Source organism: Mus pahari, chromosome 11 (genome assembly GCF_900095145.1).
Source record: "Mus pahari chromosome 11, PAHARI_EIJ_v1.1, whole genome shotgun sequence".
Lineage (NCBI taxonomy): Eukaryota > Metazoa > Chordata > Mammalia > Rodentia > Muridae > Mus > Mus pahari.
Window position 1 is genome coordinate 28,210,542 of NC_034600.1, and position 19,973 is coordinate 28,230,514.

At 39.0% G+C, this 19,973-nt stretch overlaps 2 protein-coding genes across 3 annotated transcripts in view; one reads left to right on the forward strand and one right to left on the reverse strand.

The window, feature by feature from the left end:
* The window catches only part of Fam169a (family with sequence similarity 169 member A), a 54,912-nt gene extending 41,322 nt beyond the window's left edge, over positions 1-13,590 (forward strand). For both annotated transcript variants that reach the window (XM_029544115.1, XM_021208398.1), the window contains exons 11-13: positions 1,905-2,067; positions 4,785-4,985; positions 10,543-13,590. In XM_029544115.1, the coding sequence (XP_029399975.1) occupies positions 1,905-2,067; positions 4,785-4,985; positions 10,543-11,085 (907 nt within the window). In that variant the 3' untranslated portion in view covers positions 11,086-13,590. The remainder of the gene's footprint in view (positions 1-1,904; positions 2,068-4,784; positions 4,986-10,542) is intronic.
* Positions 13,591-14,210: 620 nt separating this feature from the next.
* The window catches only part of Nsa2 (NSA2 ribosome biogenesis factor), a 7,836-nt gene continuing 2,073 nt past the window's right edge, over positions 14,211-19,973 (reverse strand). The window contains exons 2-6 of the mRNA XM_021208500.2: positions 19,244-19,431; positions 19,018-19,168; positions 17,250-17,429; positions 15,523-15,715; positions 14,211-15,117 (exon numbers count right to left, since the gene is read on the reverse strand). Coding sequence (XP_021064159.1) covers positions 15,050-15,117; positions 15,523-15,715; positions 17,250-17,429; positions 19,018-19,168; positions 19,244-19,431 — 780 coding nt within the window. The 3' untranslated portion in view covers positions 14,211-15,049. The remainder of the gene's footprint in view (positions 15,118-15,522; positions 15,716-17,249; positions 17,430-19,017; positions 19,169-19,243; positions 19,432-19,973) is intronic.

The following is a 19,973-nucleotide window of genomic DNA, read 5'->3' on the forward strand; positions in this document are numbered from 1 at the left end:
ACTGAGATAATTGCCTAGCTAGCTGTCAGGTGGAGGAACAGAAGACCCTCAGCTGCCCTAAGAGAACAAAGGCTCTTTACTAGCCACATTCCTAATGATCTGGGGAACAGATTTTGGGGAAGTGTTAAAGTTGGAGCTCCACAATAGGATAGGTTTTAGTAATATTGAAACTTAACAACTGTTTTGTTAAAATTCAGATAGTTTATAATTAATCCACTTTACCTAGGCTACTGGATATAATTAATAAGTTAGTGATAACCATAAATAATACAGTCAGTTCTTCCAGAGACTTGGTCATTGACAGAATCACCAGAGCTCTTGGTAAACATGTCACCTTCAGATCAGCCATGGAGACTCAGTCATGCAGTCCCAGGCTGGGAGGCTGAGATCGCTGAGTCAGAGGCTGAGATTGCTGAGTCAGAGGCTGAGATCGCTGAGTCAGAGGCTGAGATCTCTGAGTCAGAGGCTGAGATTGCTGAGTCAGAGGCTGAGATCGCTGAGTCAGAGGCTGAGATCTCTGAGAGTCAGAGGCTGAGATTGCTGAGTCAGAGGCTGAGATCGCTGAGCCAGAGGCTCGTTTGCCCTATGTGGTGAATCCCATCTGAAAAGGGTGAAGTAACAGTGTCTTTGAATTTATTTTTCAGTTTTTGAAGGAGGATTTCATATGGTCTGAAAGTTGTTAAATGGCCTGAGGGCCAGGGTTATAGGCATGCACCATAATACCTAGCTTATACAACACCTGGGGATGGAGCCTAGGGTTTTACAAGCTCTCTGCTGAGCCATCTCCACAGCCTTTTGTTGGCATCTGATAGAAACCAAGATTTTATATTTTTATAATAAAATTAGACTTGTTTCCTTCGTACCATTCAATTATTTAGTTAATTTATAACTTTGTCATTTTAGATGTCAAACTATTGACTCAAAAAATCTGTTAATTATGCCCTTTCACTTAGTTTCATCCTTAGGGACACACTTATGTTTTCACTCTCCATTCATCAGCTGGAGAGCATATTCCATTTCCTAGCTATTGCAAATAATCTATAAAGTACATCAAGTCCTTTGGGCATATGTCAGATAATAAGTGTCTGTGATTATAGATATTGCTTGTGATTCTGCACTAACAGTGTTGGAAATAAAATGTTCATTTCAGTAGAATAGATGAAAGGTCTAGTTTAAATAGAGGTGTTTTTTTTTTTAAGTTATTTTATTTTTATTTTTATTATATGTAAGTACACTGTAGCTGTCTTCAAACACTCTAGAAGAGGGCATCAGATTTTGTTACAGATGGTTGTGAGCCACCATGTGGTTGTTGGAATTTGAACTCAGTACCTTTGGAGAGCAGTCGACACTCATAACCACTGAGCCATCTTACCAGCCCTAAGAGAAGGTTTTTAATTAGGCAAGGAAAAGGATAGCCAGGGGTGGTGGCACACGCCTTTAATCCCAGCACTCAGGAGCCAGAGGCAGGCGGATTTCTGAGTTCGAGGCCAGCCTGGTCTACAAAGTGAGTTCCAAGACAGCCAGGGCTACACAGAGAAACCCTGTCTTGAAAAACAAAACAAAACAAAACAAAAACAAAAGAAAAAGAAAAAGGATAAATTCATCAGGATAAAAGATTAGTTTTGTACCTTCAGGATCTAAAGTTGATGGAATAACATTTATTGGTTCTAAAATGTTAGTTTGTTAAGAAGGAATTCTGGTATACTGAGGCTGGAGGATTGTGAATCCCAAGAAAGGCTGGGTAATTTTAGTAAAACCTTCATCAAAATAAAGGGCTGGGATTGTACAGTTCTTGCTCAACCACACCAGAGTTCCTGATTTCATCAATTGTACTGATGGATCTTTGAAATTTTATCTTGATCCATAATAAGGAAAAACAAGGATGGTTTTGGTTTGTCTCCTAGAATAGAGTGTGCTGCACGAACATCAGAGAGCTCAGAAGAATTCCTGGAAGAAGAGGCTGAGCAGAGAGTGACTGAATCTGAGGATGAAAGCAGTGATAAAGATGCACAGCCTGCTCCTGCTCTGGAAACTCAGCCACGCCTGCAGAAGCAAGACGGGGACAAGGTATGATGGCACTCGTTAAATATAAACCCCTGGGAGTCAGCTAGTAGAAACATCCTTAACTCTACCCTGCTAGAGAAACAAGACCACCGTTTACACATTGTGGCTGGTGGTTGGGAACATTCTTACACTGGCTGGGATTTATGTAGTTCAGCGAATAGTAAGATCCCTCGGTGCATTTTAAATACACTGATAGGTGGAATTAAATACACTGAACACATGCACAAATGTTGAAGCCAGTTAGGGTCCAGGCAGTCTTAACTTTTGTTAGAAGGATAGAAATTAGTTATTTGGATTTTTAAAAAAACTACAGCTGATTTTCTAAATCCCTTAAAAGATAAGTAGTTATAAAATAAAATAGTACCCAAAACAAATAGATAGATTTTTTGTATCTAAGGAAACTAATTAATCAAGCTTCATACTTGACCTACACATTTATTATCCTACCGTCCTCTTCCTCATCTTTACCCGTTTGTCTTTCCTTTTGATATCTTTAGTCCTTTGCTTACGTATTCCTGGTCCCTTGTTTCATACGCACCTGAGTTTCTTGAATAATAATACTACATCTTTATTATTACTTTTTTTTTTTTTGGTTTTTTGAGACAGGGTTTCTCTGTATAGTCCTGGCTGTCCTGGAACTCACTTTGTAGACCAGGCTGGCCTCGAACTCAGAAATCCACCAGCCTCTGCCTCCCGAGTGCTTATTATTACTTTTTAATGTGTCTGGGTGTGTTGCCTCTGTATGTTTGTGCACCAAGTATGTATCTGCTGCCTTTGAAGATCAAAAGAGGGGCCAGGCATGGTGGTGTATACCTTTAATTCCAGCACATTGGCGGCATCTCTGAATTTTGAGGCCAGCCTGGTCCGCCAGGACAACGTGAGAGAGATACTCAAAAAAACGAAAAACAAAATAGAAAGCATGGGGTTCCCTGGAGCTGGAGTTACAGACAGTTAGTTGTCAGTCATTTTGTGGGTGCTGCTAATTGAATCTGGGTCCTCTGGAAGGAACAGCACTTCTGCCATTTTCCTTAAGTCAGTGTAGTTCAGCTTTTGCTCCCTCTGCCTTACTGAGCTATAATTTAAAATGACATCTTTTAGCCAGGCAGTGGTTGTGCACGACTTTAATCCCAGCACTTGGGAGGCAGAAGTAGGCAGTTTTTTTCTTTGTTGTTGTTGTTGTTGTTGTTTGGTTTTTTTCAAGAGCGGATTTTTGATTTCGAGGCCAGCCTGGTCTTCAAAGAGAGATCCAGGACAGCTAGGGCTATACAGAGAAACCCTGTCTCAAAAAAAGGAAAAGGGGAAAAAAAAAAGCCATCTTTTAGGAAACGGGGAAATAAACCCACATACTTTTGAGGGGGAAAAATGTCTAAATATTTATAGTTTTCCTCCCCTTTTATAATATAATATAGTATATTGTGAGACAGTACATATCATGTAACCTGTCTCTTCCAGCAAGACATTGAATGTATGCCGTTACAGGTCCTCAGGGACAGAGCCAGTGTGATTCCAGTGGATTCTCTTTTCTGGGGTAACTGACTAGTACTCTACCCAAGGGTCTTTAGTTTTCTGGCAGTAAATGTGTGTTCATGTGTCTGTATATATTTGACTCATGCCGTTTTCTTCTTCTTCTTTTTCCCCCCCTTTTTCTTTTTTTTCACCCTTCGAGACAGGGTTTCTCTGTATAGCTCTGGCTGTCCAGGAACTCACTTTGTAGACAAGGCTGGCCTCAAACTCAGAAATCCGCCTGCCTCTGCCTCCTGAGTGCTGGGATTAAAGGCGTGTGCCACCACGCCCCAGCTCAGATTTTCCTTCTTAATGTGTACATTCTGGGGACCTCAGCGTTTTACATTTTGCTCTTTGACTCCTTGCCTCCGCACTCTGCGTGTGGTCTTTGGTTCCTTGCCTCCATGTGGTCCATGACTCCTGGCCTCTTTCGTGGGTGTTTGGGTGCAGGGTTGCATGTGCTCATATGCACATGTGCATAGGCCAGAGAAGGATGTTCGGTACCTTCCTCTTGTGCTATTTGCCTTAGTACTTTAAGACAGTGTGTCTTCCTGACCCGAAGCTTGCCCTGTCTCTAGGCCTGCTGGCTAGCCTGGATGATCCATTTGTCTTTGGCTCCTATTGCTGGTAGTTACGGGAACAAACAGCTATGTCTACATCTTTCCACTGTGCTCTGTTATATCTTTACTGAAAAGTTCATTCTGTGACTGTCCTTTAAGAAGGACTAGATAGGAGCCGGGTGTGGTGGCACACACTTGGGAGGCAGAGGCAGGTGGATTTCTGAGTTAAGAGGCCAGCCTGGTCAACAAAGTGAGTTCCAGGACAGCCAGGGCTCTACAGAGGAACCCTGTCTCAAAAACAAACAAACAAACAAACAAACCAAAAAAAAAAAAAGAGAGAGAGCGATTAGGTAGAAGGGGAGGGTCTTTTTACTGAATCTGAACCTTAGACCCACATTGTGCAACCAGCCTGGCCACCCCTGTCATCAGAGAACAGTAGGAGTCTGCATTCTTTAGATTCTTTACTGCTCTGCTCTGACACGGAAGCACCCTCCACCACCACCACCCCCGGCCCCCAGTAAATCTAAAATCTTAAGTTTTAACTGATACTTCATATTGTTTTAAATTTATTGTTGGTGGGTAGTAAGTAGGGACTGAGAATGGACTTTTCTTGAACGATCAGTTATAATCAAATCCTGTCTTTCCCTCTTGGTGCAGGTCTCTGCGTTAGAGCCTGTGAATGGTGAGGTAATGGATGCTGCCCTCAAGCCCTCTCTTACAACTGAAGACGAGGACTCCACCAGTGAGGGTCTTGAAGAAGAGTTAAAGGTTCCAGCTTTCAATTCCAGTGGAGACCCTGGGAATCCTGTTCCACTAGTAGCAGAGTCTTTAAAAGCGCCCGAGGCCACACTGGACAAGGTAAGGCAGACATTACCTCACTTTTCACAGTAAAATTTGCCAGTGTTGGTGCCATTGGGTAGAGGGTAGAGGATTTAGAATCTTTACCCTAGCATGCCATCCTTTAGGAACATTTTTATTTCAGACATAAGTTTTTATATTTGCCTTTCAAAGTTCAATTCCACTCCCCCCATATTATAACTACTTTATGGTAACAAAATGAGCTCTCTTTTACAGACTTAAGGAAATGATTAGGAAAATAAAAACAGACACATGGTTACCAAACATTTGAGTACTTACTGTGTGCACTGGCTATGACTGCTACAGTAATTTTGTTTTGGTTGTTGTTGTTGTTTGTTTGTTTGTTTTTCGAGACAGGGTTTCTCTGTGTGGCCCTGGCTGTAATTTTGTTTGTTTTAAGTTCAGTAGAACGGATAAAGAAAAGCTCCATAGAATGTTTAAATGAGTTTGGTTAGTTTGGGATATTTTAGCTTATGGCTATAGGACACGTATAGTAAAGCTTTTTAAGTGTCTTACTGAAGTTGGTGGATAAATCTCCCATCCCCCAGATCGTTATTGTCTAAGGTAACCAGTCAGACCTAGCTGTCAGGCTGTGAGAACAACAGCAGACAGCTTTAGAACTCAGGAGTGAGACCCACTGGATAGCACAGTCACAATGGCTGTGCCTCGGGGAGGCAGAGCTGAAGGGCTACATGTCCCGAGGACTTCATGCTGTTGTGGAGTTGCACTCTGCGTGTTCCCTCATAGTCAGTGAGTTGTATGACATCTCTAAGGGGTCTCTGGCCCCTCACTGGGCAGTATATTGCAATTGATCTTTTTCAAGCATTGTTGATGGAGCAGATTAGTGATTCAACCACCACTGTTGTTTTTGAAAACAAAATCTTAAATGTTTGATTTTATCAACGAAGACTTAGGAGCCAAAGGCTGTGGTGAAAGCCTGCCAGTTCCTCCACCCTAGCACGCAGTCCTTTAGGAAGAGGCGAGAAAGCACCTAGCTGACCTTTCTACTCCATCCTGTCTTAAGACCCTTCAACTCAAACACCTTCCTTCCTGTTTACTTACGTTCCTTTCTGTCAGCTGGTTGCTTGTCCTGCCTCCTGACCTAAGGTTGACTTTATTTACCTCTTAGTTAGAAGGTGTGTCCTAGTGCCAAGCCACACAACAAGGCTTTTCCAGTTCACAGTCTTGGGGTTCACAGTGCGATCAAATACCCTACAACACACCAGCCTCAGAAAGAACTTAGAGATGCGGATTGTCAGTAAAGTTAAGATGTTTTTGTTAGGCCGGGTGTGGTGGCGCACGCCTTTAATCCCAGCACTCGGGAGGCAGAGGCAGGCCGATTTCTGAGTTTGAGGACAGCCTGGTCTACAAAGTGAGCTCTAGGACAGCCAGGGTTACACAGAAAAACCCCGTCTTGAAAAACAAAACAACAACAACAAAAAAAGATGTTTTTGTTAGGGTTTTGATGAAGAATATCGTGGGGAACAATGGAAAGCTCAGGCACACTTTTAATAATTGAGGGATGTCAGAGAACAAGCATGGTGGCAGCCTGATTAGTAACAGGTGAAGGCTTAGATTTTTTTTAAAAATCTACTTTTTATAAGGGTTCTTAAATGCTTTATCCTCCCTTCTAGCCTACCACTCATCAGAGGTAGTGGAAAAGAAAGATTTTTAGGATACAGAGAAAGTGGACCTGTTTAGAAATAGCTCTTTGGAACAAATCCAATCTTCGTTGTCAAGATATATCAGTAGTTCAGTTCACGCAAATCAGAAGCAGCAGCTCCTTTGTCATAGGAAATTAAAAGAACTTACCAGGAAGGTTTTTAAGTTTAGAAATATTCATGCCAATAAAATAGGAAATTATAAATATATAGTGTAAGCACTGCATCAGTGGACGATCTTGGCTTATGTTAGTTTATTATGAAAATATCAGATTTTTTTGATTATATTATCAGTCAAACAAAGAGAGGAGTCAGATTTAATTTGTTTTTGAAGCACTTTGAGAAATTAATTTTTAAGTAACTTAATGAGCAATTTTTGATTACTGCTTTATGTTCAATACCAGGCTTGTTTGTTTCTCTGGATTATTTTACAAATCAAAGAATTTGAGAATATCAGTTTATAGCAGGTGTTTGACACCAGTGGGTCTGTTTATTTACTGGGAAATGTATAGCTGCCCTTTCAGATAGATAGTGTTACTAAATGACACAAGCTAGTGGACTCTGTTGCAGTGTGTCAGAGGACCTGCAGGGAGTGAAGGTCCAACAGAGAGCATCACCACGCTTCCCTTTTGCTGATGACACCGACCAATACTCAGCTGCTTGGAGTCTCAAAACCGTTGCTCGTAGGTTCCAGTTACAAGTTCGAAGATTCATGGATGTGTCTAGGCTATGATGTCTTTGCTCCTGTGCATGATAGAATTCCCTGCTGTGGTCCTGTACAGTCTTGTCTTTGCCATGCAGTCTCACCCTCTTGGGTATCTATGTCATTTGGAAGCAGAAGGAAAGACTGCAGCGTGCCCCCCCCCCCCAAAACCATTTGCTATAGCCATGAAGAAAGGTAGTCCTGTGTCTCAAACCTCCTGTCTCAAGGCACCCAGAGCACCTCCAGGATGCTCTCAGTCTTCATGGGTTCCCAAGCATAAGTGGGAGCCAGGAAGCTGACGGTGAGCTCAGGAGCCTGCACAGGGGAACTGGTCACCTTCTTTCTCATGTTCTCTTGGGCTGTTGAGACTTAAACCTTCGCATTTCTTTGAATACCAACAATAGCCATTTCAGGAATTTCAATCTTAAGGAAAAAAATAACAAAATAACAATTTCCCATTTTCTCCATTTTAAGCTTAATTTTAGTAACTTATTTATGATGTTTATTTTAGTTTTGTTGTGGCCTTGTCTTTGGAGGCCGGTTTTCCCATGGGTCTAAGAGCAGTGACATTGTGAGGAGTTGCTGCCTCTCAGGAGTTGTATGCACAAGCATTCAGCAGTGCTGCTGATGCCTTCTAGGGAACCTTANTTCCGTTTCTCAAGGCAGGGGCCTCNGACTGTTCTCGATCTGCTGTAGAACTTCACTGTGGGGATGCCAGAACCCCACACTCTTGACCAGTCTGGAAGAGGTNACACTCAATAAAACTCTCAGCTTGAGCTTATGCAATGATTGGTAAAGTTTTTGGCAATTGTAAGAATTAGGAAATGATCCTAGAAANAATATNTAAAGTATTCAATTTTCAATCATTTTTCAAATTACTGTTTTAAATTGTTTTGCTGAGTTGTAATACTTTTGAGATACAATGTATTCCTTGTACTGAGAGAATGAAAAGGACTTTTTCAGCATTTGAGGTAAGTTCTTTAACGTTTCATCAAAAAACATTTTTTACAAATATTTTGTACATGCACTTGCAGTATTGAGGTTAATCATTTTAATAAATTCGGAAATTAAAAAAAAAAAAAAAGCAGCAGCAGCTCCATCCATTTACAAACACCATTCACAAATCAGCAAAGGCAGGTCAGTCCCGATGGAGGTCCTTGGGGCTATTTCAGTTTCCAGTTATCAGGATACCAGCAGTCCAGTTCACTAGTGTCAGGAGAACAAACACAAATCGGCAGCAGTGGCCCAGCCCAGCATAAGTCAGCAGGATTGACTAGGACCAACAGGGACACCAGAAGTTCTTCCCATGCCTCTCTCAACAAAGTGAAGATCAGTGAATGTGAAGACAACTTGAGACCAACAAAATGGTGCAAAGCTTAAGCATGCTGTCACTGTCCCTTGAGTCCTATTTTATACTCCCCCCAAATAGCAAAACTTCAAATGAGTCTGTATCAGCTGACATATCCAGAAACTTCCACTTTACTCTGCCGATCAGCCTGATTCTATGGGAGTGGTAAGAAGCCGCCAGAACACCACCACAGGTTTTTTGGTCCATTTTTTTCTATGAAGTCATGTCAAATGATGAACAGTAAGGAATGGCAAGGTGTACCAATACAGTAGTTGTCCACCATTTGTTGGGTTATATTTATATTCCTTCTTAATATCATGTGTCCTTTCATTTGCTTTAGCAAAACATCCTTTGACCCGTGTCTTGCTTCAGGAAATATTCTTTCATATGTCTGCTTTAGCAAAACATTTTACCAATGTGCCCCAGCAAAACATCATTTGATATAACTGACTTTCCAAAGAAACCAGAAGTTTTCATTTCAACTAGGTGACGTGCCTTTCTTGCTAAAGCTGGTCTGGTGATCAAGGCGATGATTAATTTCTTGTACGTATTTTTTGCCCTTGGCTTCCTAATATGATTTATTAAAAAATTGTTGGTAGCGGGGCAGTGGTGGCGCACACCTCTTAATCCCAGCACTTGGCGGGCAGAGGCAGGCAGATTTCTGAGTTCAAGGCCAACCTGGTCTACAGAGTGAGTTCGAGGACAGCCAGGGATACACAGAGAAACCCCGTCATGGGGGGGGAGGGGGAGTTGGTGCGTATGTGTGCACAAGTTTAGCGATGTGAGTCTTTTTAAGATTTTTTTATAAGCTGGGCGTGGTAGCGCACGCCTTTAATCCCAGCACTCGGGAGGCAGAGGCAGGCGGTTCTGAGTTTGAGGCCAGCCTGGTTGACAAAGTGAGTTCCAGGACAGCCAGGGCTATACAGAGAAACCCTGTCTCGAACCCCCCCCCCCAAAAAAAAAAAATCAAAAATTTTTTTTATAAGGTTACTAAGATAATGATCAATTCTCTCTTTGTAACCGTAAATTTCAGCCTGCCAATAAGAGAAATAGTTTGCCTGAGAAAAGTCTTGCTTTCTTGCTTACACTTTGTTAATCTATAACAAAGTACTTAGACATGAATGTTCTTGGGAATAATTTTTTTTCACCTGTGATAAGTAAAATGTTTAACTATGTAAAGAGTATTGGGGAACATGATGTTTTTACTTATATTTATTGTAACCATTCATTTAAAGAAAAATAGACTATAACCACATTATAATTTTTATATTGATTGAAAGATTTCACTGGGATATATAAGCTATAGGAGAAAAAATAAAGTTGCAGTAGCCTTGCTTTTTTCACCAAGTAAGAGTGTGTGTGTGTGTGTGTGTGTGTGTGTGTGTGTGTGTGTGTGTGTACGTACATTCATTCATTTCCAGGAGAATTAAATTTCACTCTCTCACAAGTCTGCTGCCTGGTCAGTCTCCATCTCCGTACCTCCCCCGGGTATCTGATCTGTAGGAGCTGGCCCTCGGCACTTGGTGAGGACAGCAGTGTTGTCCCTAGAGACTCCTTCCAGCTCCAGCAATACCAAAATCTAGAGGCAGTTGATGATTTGGTATGATCTTGAAGCTTAAAGTTTCTTGGATACTTTTTTCAGGCATAAAGATTTCTTATAAGAATTTATTGTATTACAGTCACCATGAGACAATTTTGAAGAAACTGAGTTGCATTTAAAATATTGTCTTCACGCTGAACAAAAATGAGGAGTCCTGACGTCTTCACAGTGACATTGAAAATGATTCGCTTTAGAACTGCATTGTAAAATGGCTTACTGACCTGTTCCTTGTGTGCTTTTCCCAGACCTCACCTGATAATGACTCAGAAATGTTGACTGATCAAGGCCCATCTGATGATAAAGGACATACTGAAGAAAATCTGTCCCCAGTTTCAAAAAAGAAAACACTTTTGGGGAGCTCAGACAATATTGCCACTGTATCAAATGAAGAAAAGTCTGATGGTAATTTTCCAAATTCCGTGGTACCAGAATTTCCCGAAGAACCAGTCTCTCAGAATTTATCACCCAACACTCCTTCCTCAGTGGAAGACCAGGGTGAGGAGGGAGTACCTGAGGCCCAGGAACCATCGGCTACTCAGAGCTCTCTGATAGAGGTCGGACTTGAAGACGTGTCATTTCCACAGAATGCAGGACAGAAGAGCCAGTCAGAGGAGCAGTCTGAAGCGTCCTCTGAGCACCTGGAACAGTTCACACAGTCAGCAGAGAAAGCTGTGGATAGCAGCTCAGAGGAGATCGAAGTGGAAGTGCCTGTTGTAGACAGGCGCAGTCTGAGAAGAAAGGCCAAAGGGCATAAGGGCCCTGGCAAGAAAAAAGCCAAGCTGACCTGAAGGAAGGAGAAATGCAGTTCATAAACCCTCTTTGTTGTTGTTGTTTTTAAACCATGGTAACTAATAAACAGCATGGGGCACAGGACAAATTCTAAAATTTCAATTTGAACTTATTTACAGATGCAGGTTTTCTCTTTCCTTTAGAACAAGGATTCACCATTCTTTTTATTTTTTCAGGCTATTTTCTGTAAGTAACTATTATTTATGGACCATGTGTCAATTTTGGAATTCCAAGTCATATTGTTCTTCAACAGGTGGAGCATCTAATCATTAATATTTTAAAAATACAACTTAAAAAACTGTTAGAGTTTGATCATAGGAATCTTTTATACTAAGGGTTTTACTGGTAAAATTTGGTAAGGGTTCTCAAAGTTTTATCTTAGTATCAAAAACAATCTCCATCTTTTAAGTGTAAGCATACCTAAACAAAATGAGTCAGTTAATTAAATATAATATCAAGTTAGAGAACAAAAAGTAGAAATTTATGATCAGCTTGTAAAGATGGTTTTTGTTTTTATTTCTTAATGTTAGTTGTAGATGGAGTTCAAGTCTGTGAGAAGTAGTTTAGACTGCATATCATCTGGTGTTAGCAGAACTGTTAAAGATACAACTGTGGTGTGTGGGTACATAATTTAAAATTTAATTTAAATTTAATACTTCTACATGAAGTATTAGTTTGCTATAATTTTTTCCTCTATATATTTTCCGATGCTGAAAAGCTTGAGTACACTTTTTTATCTTTTAAACACCTCAAGTAATTGAATTTAGTATGTAGTTTAATTCGGATTGTAGTCCTGATCAGATAGTGCAGACGTATAGGCCCCGTCTCCTTGATTCTTCTCCTGCTGTCTCACTGTGATTCTTCTAGCAGCAGACCCCCACCCAGCTTGCCTGTTATACCCTGTATCCATTTTTGGATAGGTCTAGAACTCTATCAAAACACCTTTAGTCCTAGATGGAAGGAATAAAGCTGCCCAGTGAGATGTACAAATGCCTAGATTCTGATTCGGCTGTCCCTTTGGGTCTTGTATACTTTAAGACAGGGTTTCTCTGTGTAGCATTGACTGACTATCCATGCACTTACTCTGTAAACCAGGCAGACCCCCAGCTCAGATCTGCTTCTGAGTGTTGAGATTAAAGGCACACAGTACTACCACCTGGCTATTTGATATTTTAGAAATATTAAAAAATTTTGTTTAATGACAATTGGTTTTAAAATGAACAAAATGGTTTTATTCTTAGAATTCATAGACAATTGGTCAGTGTCACTTGGGGAATACTGTGTACTTTGATTTGTAGTTCAGCTAGAGGCTATTTTGAGACCAATTCGATTTGTCTTTGAAACAGCTTGAACTTTGTGAGAGAAATGTTGAGAATTTGAGTCATGAAGTGCTCTAAGTTTATGCTCAGTCCATTTAGTCTTCAGTCAGCTGATTGGTGATTTCATGTCTTACATTTTATTTAGGGATGTTGGTATTTTAGAAGTCTAATTAATTAAGATCTTAAAGCAGCAGACCAAATAGCAAACCCTTGTATGAAGGTTGCACTTACCTGTTGTTTTAATTTTGCTTAGATAATTTCATTCTAAGTGAAAATTATACTTTGACTTTTTTTTTTTTTTTTTTTTTGGTAAAAGCTGTTATAAAATATATTTGACTAGTGAATTTGCCAAATGCTGATGCTGTTTTACACATTTAGAGAAATTTGTTAATATCTCAACTAGGGATAGTAACTGAAAGGTCAGTTAAGATTCAGAAATTTAAATCCTATTTTTGATTTTAACACACATTTAAAGTTTTATGGGTATGTTGGGTTTTTATTGTTTGTTTTGGTTCTTGTTTCCCTTCCATTACATTCTTTAGATGAGTGTTTTAGTAGATTGCACTCACTGGCAGCTCAATGTATGAATAGTCTCTAGAGTTAAAGAAAAATATTCACATATCACACTGGGTACTAACAGTATAAACTTATATACTTCCTAAACTTGTTTGATAAAAATGGGATTCAAAACATTTTGCTCTGCATACAAGAAAACTTGTTACTTGTCTGTGACATAAGTTAAAGTTTGTATAGATCATAGAGGAAAAGTTAGGTCACAGGAAAAATCTTTCATATTCAGCAACATGTTTATATAAAATTTGTAACAATTTATGTTCAGTAGGGAATCTAAACAAATGTAGCAAGGCATGAGGACCACAGAGATTTCACGCAGCTGTTTGTTGAGTGCTCTGTCCTTCTGTAGTCTCTTGTGAGCTGGTACTTTCTGTCTCGGAGTCATGAATGTGGAGAAGGAAGCTCCTTTCTGGTGTATATACATATATATATTTCCTTATGTAAAATAGCAAATGAGTATTACCAGTTTAGTTCTACTTTCAAACTTAAACTACTATTAGACCACACAAAAACTTATTTAAGAATTTTATTGTAAAGCTCCTTTAAAACTTTTAAAGAGATTCTATTATGATTTTTTTTAAATAAAATCAAACGGCATGACTTAGAATGTCAGTCTTCTCCATGTGTCTTTCCTTTTTCCATTGATTTGCAGAGACTAAGGAGGACTTCTAGTCACTAATGGTCTGCTTTGAACAGGTGACCAGTGTTACCTAGTGGTTTGTGACTTTGATGTAAATAAAGAATTTGTACTAACCCTACTCCTATGTAACTATGTTAAGAGAGCAGCGTTTGCTTTGCTGTCCATTTGCAATCTGGTGGTTTTAGGTGTGGTCTGGTACAGAAGCCATGCTTGTTTTAATACTTCCTGCCATGCCTTTTTAGTATAAGACAGTTTGCTAGTTTTAATCCTAAAAAAAAAAAAAGCAAGCAAATGTACTTCAGCAATACCCACTTAAGTCAGACCTTTCGCCAGAACGTAGGCAAATAAATAGACACTGCCCATTTCTATTGGTAGAAAATGTTAAAATCTAATTATAAGAAAGTGAAGTAACTCTACCTTTCCTGGTCAGTCCTTTCCAAGGAGCTAGGCCTTCCTTTTCCTTTATTAGCTTTGTATATTCTAAAACTTTAAAAAAAAAAAAAGAAATTATTCAGAATACTAAGTCTTTGTTTCTTTGCTAGGTTATCCCCCCCCCCCCGTGTTTAAAATAGTAATTAACCCCGTATTTTGTGATTGTTTTCTAGTCTTGTATTTTAAATTTCCTTTCCTGAGTTTCATTCATGAAGATGTGCTTAGATATTAGACACTGCATGATTCTGTTAAAGGCAAGCTAATCAAACTGCCTGTATTATGAAAGTAGATTTAAAAAATAAACAATTTAAAGCAATATGGTGATTACAGATTAATAAACACACACTCTTAAGAATGTGGATTAACCCCAAATCATTTCAATTTAATCTCAAGTCACTGGTACATGGTGAATTATCTAACCCAATTGTTCACATCATTGTAGCAGTATTAAGTGTACTCCCTATTTTTAGACTATAGGAAATGGAGGAAGCACACTGGAGGTCACTGAAAGTACTACGTAAGGTATTATGAGTGAAAGCACTGAGTTGTGCACTCTTTTCATCTAATTTACCCTCTCAAGACTTTTATTGTCATAGTTTATGAATTTAAATGCTACCATGTGTTTAAAATGTTCCACATTTTAGGATTAATGGCAACGAAATGGAAAATACTCGACCTTTACAGTAACGTTCAACTATACTGATGGCTTTTCAAGTAATGAGACTTGTATTGCTGCATACATAGGTTTTAGTACGCTTTTGTGTGCTTGCTATTCAGACACTAAATTTTATTAACACGTAAACCATTATGCCCCAAAATAAAGACCCAACTGTCAAACTGGGCAGTTTTATTTTCCTTTACAACTTAATAACTACTTCTTGATGACTGCACATTGGGTAAGGCTGCTCGGTAGTTCAGAAAGATCCCAGCCATGGTGTTTTCCTGACAGTGGGTAGTCTTCAGTACTGAGTAGAATGACTTGTATGAATGACGTCACTGTCAAACCAGCAAGACTGCATTTATGCATCCATCATTCTCAGGATTGTTGGTAACTTGGGCATACTTTCCTAAGGAAAACCAAACCAAATGAAGAAAAGGAGTTAACAAAAATCAGTTTAAAGAAGAAAACTTTTTTTATCTTACATTTCTAAATACCATGTTCATATAAGAAATGAGCAGATCAAGGGTAAGTTCTGTACACAAATGGCAGCCAGCTCCATTTTATCAATACATTATGTTACTGTTAACTTTTCCAGTGACTTTCTTTTCCTAAATGATTTTCAAATCAGTGTAACACCTATTTTAAAACATATCTTCATTTTCAAACATCTGAGCAATCAAAGTAGGAACTAAATCAGTTTTGTTCCTCAGATCTCTAGCCCAACTGCTGAAGTTCTTTTTAGAAAATTATTATATAAAAGTGTGTGCATACGACTACAGAAAAGCAACACCAGATTTAAATTTTTACTTACCCCAAATCACCTTGCCTCCTTGTGTCACAAGGCCCAACTCGCTCACATTCACTTCAATAACTGTACCTTTGGTGATCACACCCAGGGTTGTATATAATGGGGATGATGGATTCTTTTTCACACCAAGAATAGGCAGGCAAAAGGTAGCTTTCAGCTCAGGGTGTGTGACATGAGCTTTTTTGAAACGTAGACCCTAAAAATCAAACAAGAATGTGTCCAAATGGTGAGTAGGGTCTTTAGAATCCTCATCTTTTCTAATTAACTCTGCTAGGGGATAAATAATGTCTTAAAACATCAGAGGAACTACATTTCTATAGATTAAAAATCGCACAGTGAACAGGAAGAAGCATACACGATCCAAAAATGGGTTATCCCATGTAAGAACGTCATGTCAACGCTTGTATTTTTCTTTGCTCATCATACTTATTGAAGGAAATATGCCAAACACTGCCATAGCTCACTAGTGGCTCATTTATACATGACAACCGTATAAAAGCCCTCTATTTTCACAGTCAGTAATGAAGCAACGTCTACATACAGCCTTGAGTTTTGTTTCCATATCAAATAATACATGGTAAATAGAATCAAAACCTACACGTTCCAATTTCAGGAGTTGAAATACTTTAGCCACCTTGAAAGATGGGGAAGAGAGAGGGATCTTAGCCTTCTTTATGTAGGTGGTAACATGATTTGAAGATGAGCATAGTTAGAGAGGACCTTGTTACACAGATGTCGCAGTCACCTGAATGGGGTCCTGTGAACACAGTAGTTTAAATTTCAGAACTTTTTAGCCTTAATTTTACTTATGTAGGAATGGAAGGAAAATTGTGTTCGATTCTTAGTTTTAGAGTATTTGTGAGAATCTTTCCTCCCTGGAAAGAAGAAAAGATTCCAAAATGTACTTCAAAGATTATGAATACAAAAATCAAGGGAATCATGATATATATAGTCCAAGAGTGAATAAAAATTCTGGCCTTTGCAGCCAGACAGTCTCTGGCTAGTAACTGAATTGGGGGAGGGAAAAACTGCACTCTTCAAGTGAGCATGGCTGTTAGCAGTGACTACAGCATTTGAATCCATTACAAATTATTCAGATTGAGTGTTAGGATCAACAGCACCAGCATTCCTGTTCAAAAAGGATTCTGAGAAAATGTACGTTTCATATTTTTCAAAGCAGGAGGAGAAACTAGGGGGTGTGGGAGAGCTTAGTTTTTTGGAGATAATCATACTGCTCTCAATAGAAATCTAATTTTATTGTACCTTATAAAGACAAAATAATTACATATAGGATGTTTTCAAAAGCAGTAAAAAAGACATTACTTCACTAACTCTCAGCTGAAGAGTCCAGTGCTCTTTGGTCTTTTGGCTAAGACCAAATGTAAGCAAATGCTCCCCTGTCTAATGAGTTGTCACAAAGGCCCCTGTTTGAGGCCTAGCACTTCAGGCATATAACTGCTTACTTGTTGAATAAGGAATATATAACTATAAAATAGTCTAATGCATCATGTTTAAATACAAGTATTCACTGGCAATGTGTTATACAAAATCATTTCACACCTATTATGAATCTGACATTAAGATTCAGCTAAGATTCATGGAAAAATAGCACAAAATATTGTTCAAGCTGTTTTTCACACCAATTTTAATAATTTCAGGGAATTGTAATATACTTCATCCAGCTTTACAAGGGGCTAACATTAAGTCATTGCACTCCTATAGAGACTTACCATAGGCCTAATGAACCTTTCATATTTAGGTGGTTTTCTTGTAAAGCCATCACCAACAAAGCAGACTTTAGTAACCATTCTCTTCCATGCCTTCTTTTTTCTTTTTCCTGTTCGAATAACTTTCAATACTTCTGTTTCTCCTTGAGCACGAACTTTGGGTAGAGGGACCTCCCATTTTCCCTAAAAGCGTAGATTGATATTGTAAAAAAAAAAAAAAGTAAGAATACATCAAGTGTTTTTTGGTCATACAAAATAAAAGGTTCACTTTGCCATAACCATTCAACACACGTTTGTAGTTCAGCAGTTTTGGAGAAGTCTGCGCTGTGTCTTCATAAGCCACAATTGGCAAAACCAGCTAAGTCTGGATGTCATGGGCACAGTAAATACATGGTTTGGTTAACCTAAAATCTCTTCATACCTTGTTACAGACCTAAAATATACACCTATAAGGCACTGACTTATAAGTAATAGTGTACATGCTTGTTACTAGTTACAAGCAGAATATCAGAGGACTCAGCCCACTTCATCTCTTTGTATTTTCCCCTAAAAGATTTTAAGACTGCTTTTTTTTTTTTTTTTTTTACATAAGCTTTGTAGCGCCCCTGAATAAACAGACACATAAAACAAAAACAAAACCGCTAAAGCTATAGCAGTGTAAGGCAGTAGAAAGACTTCTGGACTAATATTACTAAGACATGGGTTCTAGGATGTCCCATCACTTCACAATGCATTGCCACCAATAATGATTTATATCCCCCCGGGACTAGTCTCTTATCTGCAATCAGACTAATTCAACATATTCACTGAGTAGATATCCACTAGTGTCTTCAGTAGTAGTCATACCATTATAATTTAGGATATTTACAAATTGAAAAAAAGATTTTAATACTGTGTATTTTCCAATTAAATTTCTTAATTCTACTCACAGGAACTTAATAATATTTATGCTCTTTCTGTATCAGGGCAGAATTTTAGTTAGTTTTGACAGTAATTGTAAAAGGGTGTGTAAAATTCTTCTGGAACCAATTTTGACACTGCAAGGCCCAAAAATGTTGTGTTTTTCTCTATAATAGCACAGTATTAAGATTTTGAAATTAAGTCATTAACTACTGAACTTGTTTTTAATTAATTCTTAAATGAGAGATGTATGACACTCTAATGGCTTCCAAGGACTCATGGAGACCAAGCTGGCCTCAAACTTGCTATGTAGCCAAGAATGACCTTAGACTTATGATGCTCCTGCCCCCCCAACCCCCCTAAGCCCCCCCTGTGCTGGGATTACAGACATGCTAGGTGGGCAGATGCCCACCAAAGGAGCTCTAGCCACAGCTCCCTCTGATAGATTTTGTTCAAACTTAAATTCTAAAATTCTTTCAACCAAGATACATCATCCGTGGTGACAAGACAGCCAGTTTCTATCAAACTAGATTTACAAAACTGGGCTGGAGTTAGCTGCTAAGAGCACTTGCTGTTCTTCATACAACTTGTATTCAGGTCCCAACACCCACGCAGTAGCACATAACAGTCAATCATTTCAGTTCCAGGGGAACAGACATCCTCTTCTAGCCTCTGTTGTCACCATGTGCTGTCATAAATACACACAGGTAAATACACATAAAAATAAACAAGTCTTAAATCCTCATCAAAAGAGAAATAAAAAGATCCACAAAAACATTCTAAGACTTCAGTATCCCAATAATGGAACTAATAGTTGCCCTTAATGTTTCAAATTAAACTGGAGACAAATCTTGACTCTCAAATTACTCACCGCCTTTTCTTTCCGTTTCTGCTTAATCATGTTGGAAAGTACTTTTGCTCTCGACTGCCCCTCTCTGTCCAGCAGGTAGGCGGGGACTGCTCCCTGTGGAGTCTTCTCATCATCCTTCTGCTTGGTGTTTCTCTTCTCATGCATCTTAATACTAGGAGAAAGGACAGAGGTTCAGAGTGTGCACAGTACTTATTACCCGAGTATGATATGTAGATGGGCCACTTACGTCTTTTTCATCTGTATTTTCTCGGCATGGCGCTGTTTATGGTAGAGCTTAGCCTTCAGGCCAATCATTTTTTTTGCCTTCTTTGAACGTTCGTGGGCCTCCCGACCTTCTTTCTTTCTCTTTTTCTCATGGTAATCCAAACGATATCCATATCGTTTGCGGTGCAGTTCAATATATTCATTTTGTGGCTGTAATGATCCAAGAAATGTTACTTTAATTTTTGCAAGTATTGATACGATTATTCTAAGACTTTTTTTTTTAAGGATTTATTTATTTTATGTATATGAGTACACTGTAGCTGTATAGATGGTTGTGAGCCTTCAGGTGGTTGTTGGGAATTGAATTTTTAGGACCTCTACTTGCTCTGATCAGCCCCACTCGCTCAGTCCCTGCTCACTCTGGCCCAAAGATTTATTCATTATTATATATAAGTACACTGCAGCTGTCTTCGAACACATCAGAAGGTGTCAGATCTCATTACAGGTGGTTGTGAGCCACCATGTGGTTGCTGACATTTGAACTCAGGACCTTCAGAAGAGCAGTCAGTGCTCTTACTGCTGAGCCATCTTGCCAGCCCTAGTCTAAGACTTTAATATGATGAAGTGAAATATATTTTTACCTTGGACAGTGTTCATGTGCTTACACGCATGACTCTCAGAGAAAGCTACTATTTAATGAAGGGATTTATTCAAAATCTACTAAAATTATAAGATTACTACAGGATTTAATG